We start from the raw sequence: 8,924 nt of genomic DNA, 5'->3' as shown, positions 1-8,924 counted from the left end.
TGAACACCATCATATGATGCCGTAGCACATAGGGACGCCAATACACATGCATCAACTTGATCTCTAATCTAAGTTAGTAGTCCAAATTCTGAAATTCTTTTCAATAATTTCCACTTGACCCATATTTAAAGACCTTCTTATTTAATTCTAAGAAAGGCAAAAAATAAATAATAGAAATTCACTAGTTGCAGCCTTGCAGGCCAACCTCCAACCCACTTGTAGACCACTTGTACAAGTTCTAGTCAAGGATTCAAGCAAAAAGCTTAACATTACGAATAACCGGAAAGTAAAATAAATTAATAAAAACAAATCAGAAAAAGAGAATCAATGTCTTTTACACAAAATCCAACCACAACTTTATACAAAACAATTAAAAAATAATTCCAAAAAATCCTTTTTATAAAATATTTAATGTTATCTCTGTCACCTTTATAAAAGCTTAACAACCTAACATTCAATATACTACCTTTTTGGAAATAAATACAAAAATAAAATAATAATACCCAGAAATGGCCCAAAATACCCCTAATCTGAATCACAATTCTGATTCGTTGCAACTACAAGACATTCTAGGCAGAATATGAATCCCCACAACTTGTAAATCAGGCGGTGGAGGTGGTTCTAAAACCCACATTTTCACCGGCTCTACCAACAAGTCCACCACCAAAATCCCATTCCCACCACCACAAACAACACAAATCTTCCCACCCCGGGCAGTAATCTGAACAGCACCAATCAAATCTCTTGATTCAATAATACTCTCCCAGACATCGAGATTCACATTATACCTTTTTAAAACCCCTTTTCTCTCATCAACGGTGTAGATTTCTTCCTCATCCATCGTTGTAGTAGGCCCGTTCCACCCGATCAAAATTCCTTGCGGCATATCTTCCCATGTATCGGTCTCAACATTATATAATACTCCTTCTTTGACCGCATTGCCTTTTACATTGACCATCATCAGCTTCCCTCTCCATCCAACGGCTTCAATTGCTTCTCTACTGAATCTTCCATCTTTCAAAGATGATATCTTTTCCCAGTAGTTTCTGCTGCTGCTGTCCTCTGAACAACACCATCTCTCAGCAGATTGAGCAACATCACGATTATACCGGGACCCAATACCAGAAGCAATGTAAAGAGAGCCATGGACTACACCAGTGGCACACCATCTGCGCGGGTGATTGATTTGAGGACCCAAACTCCATTTATTCGAAAGTGGGTTGAAAATCAAAGGATTGGAAAGCGCTGGGATGAGATTGTTTGTAGTTCCTGAAACGAAAACTAGAGTGTTTGATAGAGTGACTGATTGGATTGGTAGTTGGCGTGAAAGAAATGATGGATGGTGTAATAAAAATGGGGGTGAGTTTAATAATGGAATTGATGGAGCAATTGAATTCCATTTTGATGAAATCGGATCAAATGAAGAAATATGAATCGAATTTGAAACGAGATGACTTTTGTTGTTTATGGGTGGTGATAGAATTGCGTACAGAGAAAGAAAAGGTGGGAAATTTGGTGAGTAGATTATTTTTCTCCATGAATGACAAACAGAGTAGAGTAGATTTGGTTTATTTACTCTGTACAAACAGAGTAGTGAGAGATGATCTGGTAATCCTGGTATAAGCTCTTCTTGTTCTTCTTGATGATGATGATTATCCAATTTTGATTTTTTGGTTCTGGTCATGGAGAGGATGAAGAATCACCCACCCACCACTGTCTTCTCTGTCTCTCCTTTGTTTCTCTGAATTGCTCTAGTTTGATGATTGAGAGATGTACCTTTCTAGAGAAGAAGTCTATGAATTTATTACCCTTTTTGTTGGTTCACACCTAATCTGCAAAAAAATCTCTACTTTAAGCCAAAGGCAAGTCCTTTATTTGAGAAAGGAAGAAAACTACCCTACAACTTTTCAGTTATTCTGGAACCAAAAACAGAGGAAATATGAGGGTGTTTTGGTCATTTCGAAGCAACATTGCCTTTTGTGTACGTCTTCTTCTGCTTCCTGTCTATCCGGAGTGGAGGAGGAGGTGTACTTACTATTCCATGTTCTATTTTTAACCCCCAAAAGAAGGCAATGAATTTGGTGTACTTGGTGCGCCTGAAATAGGCCATTTAAGGGGCAAGGAGATGTTGGATGAGGTGAGGAGGAGAAGAGGGTAGTCAGAGGCGTGATAAGGGCCAAATGATTACTTTTTTAAGTCTGATTTAATGTGGGGATAATTTGTTAGATTTTTTTTGCTTTTTATTTTTGAGTGGGATATAGTTTAAGAACCACACTGCTGCCTTTCTTGATTATGATCGACAAATCAAAGATGTCATCTCTCCAACAGGCACATAGCTGTCACCTTAACAAAATGAATGTTGAAACTTGAAACTGCTGCGTGTGCTACATAGGCCTGCCTGTGCATGCTTGCATAGATAGATCGAGTCATATCGGCTAGCCTCCTTTCCATTTCGCTGGTTCGCGTATTTTGATCGGTATTCTTTACGGCGGACGAGTTTCGAAATCAGGTCTGTGGTATCATCATCTAGTGACTTTATCACCGTACTATAATGACATTGGTAAAATATCGGTCCTTACTGATGCAGATATGAATCATATGATACGACGATGTCGGTGATACTGATCGATTCTAACGAAAAAGAAAGATTTTTGTCTAACTAAATTACATATATTCTGGGATGGACCTATGAGAGAATTAACATGAGTTTCACCCTATGAAACCCTCAAGTCTATGTCTACTGATTTCTCCTGTACCCGAAAAGATAAAAGTTGATTGAATCATTGGGTCCGAAACTACTACAATTCAAATAAATTATTACATTAGATATGATTGATCCTATATCATTATCGAGGGAGGATCCCCTCACACTTTTATTTTCACATTATCTTACACATTGAACGTCATTTTGGTGAATAAAAACCAAACGGTTACCAATTGGAAGCTAATATTCTGGGGATATGTTTCTCTTACAAATCTCTACGTTCTCGCCAAAAATGAGCGTATTCTGAAATGTATAACATCACCATCTACTACTTTAAAAATGAATCGTTGAAAATTAACGGATTCTTAAACATTGAAATTAAGATCGGTAGATGATGGTGTTATACATTTCGGAATGCGCTCATTTTTGAGAAGTATATAGAGCATTGTAAGAAGAATATATCCCAAAAATATTAGCTTCAAACTTGTAACTATTTGGATTTTATTCACCAAATTAACGTCTAATGTGTGAGATAGTGTGAGAAATAAAGTGTGAATGTCTCTATAACAATATTAATAGATAATTGAAATTTGAGTTTAATTTTTTGAATAATAAGTAGATGATTGACTTTGTTGTTCTAGTTGATATCACTTTTGCAAGAGGATAGGGGTAGGAACTGGAAACCGTTTGAATTTCCAAACGATCCTTACCGTGCATCACGATAATCATGCATTAGGGATTGATTCTTGATTAAATTTTCATTGATTCTTCCTCTAGAGAAATGATTGACCTTTTGAATCTATTTTGTCAATAGGTATGAAAATTGAGCATGCCTTCCATTTATGTATTTTCTATTCCATGTTAGTCTGTATCAAGCTGTATTCGTAGGTATTGACGGATACGGCACAAATACGATATATATCAGCAGATACTGAACTGATATTTGCGAGTACAAATAAACTGAGGATATTAGATCATTGTCAGCAGATAGTGATACGAAACGTTAAATACGTGCCCGTATCAATAAAAACGACGACCCACGTATAGATAAATAAATAAAAAGGTCGATTTGTTCCAGTAAGAAAGAAGAAGTGAGTTCGTTTAACAAAACGTGTGGAACCCATTATTTTACAAAAATAAAAATTAACGATTTCCTAATTAAGATATAATTTTTATGTTGTTTTGGAGACGGTATATCTAGCGCCATTGATAGTTAAACAGGATTATTATTCCATTTTAGTGAGAACTATTATAGAAGATCTTCAATTTTCTGATAAGTTTGAAACTATGGTCGGAAACAATGAAATTCTCTAGAGCACCAAGTTACATATTCTCAAAGAATTTTCAAAATCTCAAGTTCTTTCTAAAAAGATAGGCAAAGGCTACTTATGGGAAGAGGGAGGAAAGAAAACATGAACTCACAACTCAAATATATTCTCCGAATGCAATGGAAGAACATAGAGCACTTACTACCCAATAGTTCAATGAAAGGGTAGACAAGAAAACTCAACTAAAATAGCCAAATCTGGATAATGCAAGAAAATGATTGGTAAGATCAAAATCTCAACATTACAAAGAAAGATATGCAAATACAAAGTAATTGCATGATCTCAAAAGTCTATCTACTCTATCTCTTATTTGAGACAAAAGTCGTAATGCTATATAAACTTCAATTATACACATTTGATATTTCGAGATGAGTTTATCTCGCTTATCTATTTCTCGAAATATGTGTTGGTAAGCTTTCGCTTTAACCAAGTTCATCTCTTTATTCTTGATGGAAGTCAAAACATGATTATGTGAAAATTGCCTTGTAACATCCTACATGATTTGTGTGATGCAATCATTTGGTGTAGACTCGGAATGTTTCGTATTGATTATTTGATCACTTGAAAATTGCTTTGAAGCTAATAGTTGTGTGAGACATTTATTCCCGTCTTCTAAGAATGTTTCAACGATTGAAATGAGAGTTTAGCATATGTAACCATGATTGGATATAAACACAGTATGTGTACTCGTATTTTTGTAGGTCCAAGTCCGGGAACCATAGTATGCGTACCCCGTACGCTTACTGGTTGGTTAATGGAAGTCCGGGAACTTTGTATGCGTACCCGTACGCGTACTGGCGTAAGTTCAAGTCCCAGGAATTTCTGCTGAGTTTGATAGTATGTGTACCCGTTCGCGTACTGGCGAATCCAAACTTAGTCCGACCACTTAGGTATGCGTAGCCGTATGCATACTTGAGTAGGTTATGTTCTAAAATCGGTTTGCTCATGAACTAATACATTTATATAATAAGGAATGCAATCTTTTGCAAACCATGGATATAATGTTCATGGAATGATTCGAGTGAATCAAAATCGATTTTTTTTTAATTGTGTATTGTATACTTCTATGAGAATATAAACAATTGAACAACTCTCTAACTAGTTTCTTTTGAGTCATTTGAACTAGTTGTGATAAAGATGAATAAGGTTGATATGAAAGTGTTCATATGGATAACCTCAGTTAACTATTGTTGAACCAACTAAGTATACACATTTAGGTACGGTTACTTTTATCTAAATGTTGGTGCATTTCATTTGTGTATGACAAGCTTTTGATCCGACGGTTGAAAGATATTAGTTTGAATCTAATCAGGTTTTCATCCAATGGTGAATATTGAATGCTTTATTAACAAGGTAGCATTGATTGCAAACCCTGATTTGGGGACTATATAAGGGAGAAATCTAGCAACTGGGAAACCTAATCCCCACACCTCATGTGTGATACTAGTTGCGAATAGAGTCGATTCTCCTTTAACCTTGGGTTTTTATAAAACCCTGTAGGTTAACGACTTAAAGACTTCATTGGGATTGTGAAGCCAAACCCAACTATTTTCTCTGTAGTTGCTTGTTCTGGTCTTGCTGTTTTCTATTGTGATTGAGTACTATCTTCTTTAAGATTTGCTCGAGATTTATTCTCCGATAGGAAAGATTGAAAAGTAGTCACAAACATCTTCATCCCATCGTTTGTGATTCCACAATATCTTATTTCGTTAGTCGATTAAAATTATTGTGAGGTGATTGATATTAGTAGGTTGTTCTTCAGGAATATAAGTCTGGTATATCAATTGGTTCCTGTTCACCTTGATTTATCAAAATAAGTAACAAAACTCGTAGGTATTTCTGTGGGAGACAGATTTATCTATTCAGTAGATTTTTCTGTGAGATACATATTTGTTTATCAAGTCTTCGACTTTGGGTCGTAGCAACTCTTAGTTGCGGGAGAGATCATCTAAGGGAATCAAATGCGCAGAATCCGACGTGGTTCTAGAGACGTAAGGAACGCAACTGTACCTTGATCAGTGTGATATTGGTTAGGGATCAACTACATTCCAGTCCAAAGTTAACTTGTAGTAGACTAGTGTCTGTAACGGCTTAATACAGTGTGGTGTTCAACATGGACTAGGTCCCGGAGTTTTTCTGCATTTGCGGTTTCCTCGTTAACAAAATTTCTGGTGTATGTGTTATTTCTTTTCCGCATTATATTTGTTTATATAATTGAAATATCACAGGTTGTGCGTATCTCAATCAATTAGATAATCCAACCTTTGGTTGTTGATATAAATTGATTGACACTTGAATATTGGTCTTTTGGTACCGTTCAAGTTGTTTCACATAATAATCAGGCTCGCTGATTTCTATATGTTTGATTTGTTGATTACATTTGAAATAGAGATACAACTCTTTGATATATTTCTATTGATTGAGTCTGACTGTCTAGTTGATTCTCTTGGAATTATATTGGATTTTTTCATACAGATTGCTAAGCGAAATATTGGGTGTGGTTGTTAGACCCCCGCTTTTTCAATTGGTATCAGAGCAGGCAAACACGTTTAAGACCTCATAAGTCTGTGTTTGTAGCGATCTGACTATGTGGAAAGAAGTGTTATCTCAGATAAACGCATCATTAGAAATAAAAGTTTTGTTTCCATGAAATTTATTAAAGAGAAAGATTCGTTTATCTCGAATTTAGATGAACATTGTGTTCCGACGAAATAGGATTGCACTGATGAGTGTTACCCCGATTACCTTTCAAACGAGTCTGTCTCTGTTGAAGAAAGGGAAGCAGCCAAAGAAAGTGAAATGATTCTAAATCTTGTTAGAATCCAGGATGATAAAACCAATCGGTTGAAACAAAACGCCATTGCACTTATCGGTATAGTAAAAGATCGAGAATTAAAGGCTCTTAGCGAGGAAAAAGCCGAAGTCTGCTTCTCACGAACCTTACTTGAGGCGAAACTCAAAAAGGATTCCTTGGAAATTGAACATCTCTTGAGTAAAATCTCTATTCAAGGATGTTCTAAAGAGTCCACTGTACCAATCGCTTCTGACCCAACTGTAAATATCAGTTCCATAATCTAAATCACAATCCCTTCCAATTAGAGAAGACGTGCTTGTATCTTCCTCTAATCAAGGAAACTTCACTTCGCTCGGAAGGAAGAAATCTAACTGGGGATTTTTCTACCCCACCTAGTCGGTTTTTAAAGTATGGCTTTTCAAAAAAAATAAAAATAGGATCCTCGGGCTTTTTTCTTTTTATTTATAAAATCTCAACCTTTATCCGCATTTTTTTTAAAGAAACGTTTACATGATGGTTTTTAAGAAAAAACAAGTACAACATAAGCATGAAACATATACAATGATAGATGCAAAACGAAAATAAATCGCGAAGAGAAAGAGCGATCCACAACGGTAGCACCCACATATTGTATGTAGAGATTGGAGAAGGAATGGTATTCGAAATCTTAGTTCGACCATTTTGATTGATTTTCTTCTTGAAACGAGATACTCTTATGAGAGAGACCCAAAAACTCATGCGTAGCGAGAAGCCCAGAAACCCTAGATTTATTATTATATTGAAGAATAATTTGATCTTGCCTCTTTCAAATCGCCAATGTACTTGTATCCAACAACCCAAATCATGAACAAATCTATAGAATGAAACACTATCAAAAGTGCAGATAAAATCGCCATAATAGCATGAAAATAATCGTTCTAATAGCGAAGAACTTTATTCAAAAGAACTAAGTAACTCTTAAAAACAAACAATCTTTGCTTAGATCTAGCCCTAAAAGGATTAGATCTGAGCAAAAGAGGGAAAAGATGATGAGTTTTCTCTAGGCTTTTAAGTTTTTTTTTTTTTTTAAAAGATCTCCAATTTCCTTGTTTCCGATCGGGTTTTATTTTGCTCTATTCAACAATACCCCATCTCTCTCTTTAAAACGAAATTAAACATATGGTACACTTTGTGACGGTGTAAAAAAATATTTAAATCCAGATTGATAACGAGGTTTTATCTAGATATTAAAAAATCTAGGTACACACAGTGTGCAGTAAAGGGGAGATCTTTTTCCCACTTATATGGACAAAAACAGGATAACCTGCTTTCATTGGGGCCATATTAGGTCATAGTACCGGCTCATTTGCGAGTAGTCGCTATCTTTTGATCAGCAGTAGTCGCTACTCCTCATTAAATTTGCTCTAATTCTCTTTGTTCCCATACAAATTAGGCCACACTAATCCATTTGGGAATAGTCACCAGTCACTACTGGAATAAGCTCTTGTTCTTCTAATTATTTGAGAAACAGAGAACCTACCCGACAACTTTTCAGTTGCTTGAGAGTAAATATAAGGGCATTTTCGTCATTTAATTACTTTTTTTTAGGTCAGATTTAATGTGGGGATAATTTGTCGCAAAGAGGCTTCTCCCGTCAAAGAAAATTGGACAAATTATCCCCATACTTTGACTACATGAGGCCACACAACTTTCCTTCAAAGTAAAGAAACGTCATCCAGATATGTCAAAATTTTGGTACAATTTTTTGAGAATTTTAGCCCATTTGTCAAAGAGAGATCACTTTTGTTGCTCTTCCCTGCCAGATTTAAGCGGACACAGTTGGCATATGAATTCCTTGAGGAGCAACCATCCGATCATTATTTCAGTTGGAGAAGGTGCCGAACTGTACCATTCGATCTATACCCTAGACCATGGTGGACGGAACAAAGTGCTCCTGGAGATTAAATCCGTGTTGCAACGTTTTGGGGCCCTCTTAAAGATAAGCTGCATCTGGTAAACGGGCATTTGCAATGTCATGTTCATCAATATGGTCGCATGATTCATATGGTTATCATCATTGTCATGAGTGGGAAAAAAAGACAAAAAAGAAAATGTTAAA

The 8,924-nt window shown here is 35.9% G+C and overlaps 1 protein-coding gene across 1 annotated transcript; it reads right to left on the bottom strand.

Annotated features, from left to right (window-relative positions):
- Positions 1 to 370: 370 nt before the first annotated feature.
- Positions 371 to 1,845, bottom strand: LOC113347901 (F-box/kelch-repeat protein SKIP25). The gene has a single exon (XM_026591590.1). The coding sequence runs from the start codon at positions 1,682 to 1,684 to the stop codon at positions 536 to 538; it is 1,149 nt and encodes a 382-aa protein (XP_026447375.1). The 5' UTR covers positions 1,685 to 1,845; the 3' UTR covers positions 371 to 535.
- Positions 1,846 to 8,924: the final 7,079 nt, after the last annotated feature.

Source organism: Papaver somniferum, chromosome 2 (assembly GCF_003573695.1).
Source record: "Papaver somniferum cultivar HN1 chromosome 2, ASM357369v1, whole genome shotgun sequence".
Taxonomy (NCBI): Eukaryota; Viridiplantae; Streptophyta; class Magnoliopsida; order Ranunculales; family Papaveraceae; genus Papaver; species Papaver somniferum.
The sequence above is the reverse complement of the archived record's forward strand: the minus strand, read 5'-3'. Positions and strand labels throughout refer to the sequence as shown.

Coding starts and splice junctions, on each gene's coding strand:
- LOC113347901 (XM_026591590.1), bottom strand. CDS start 1,684: ATGACCAGAACCAAAAAATCAAAATTGGATAATCATCATCATCAAGAA.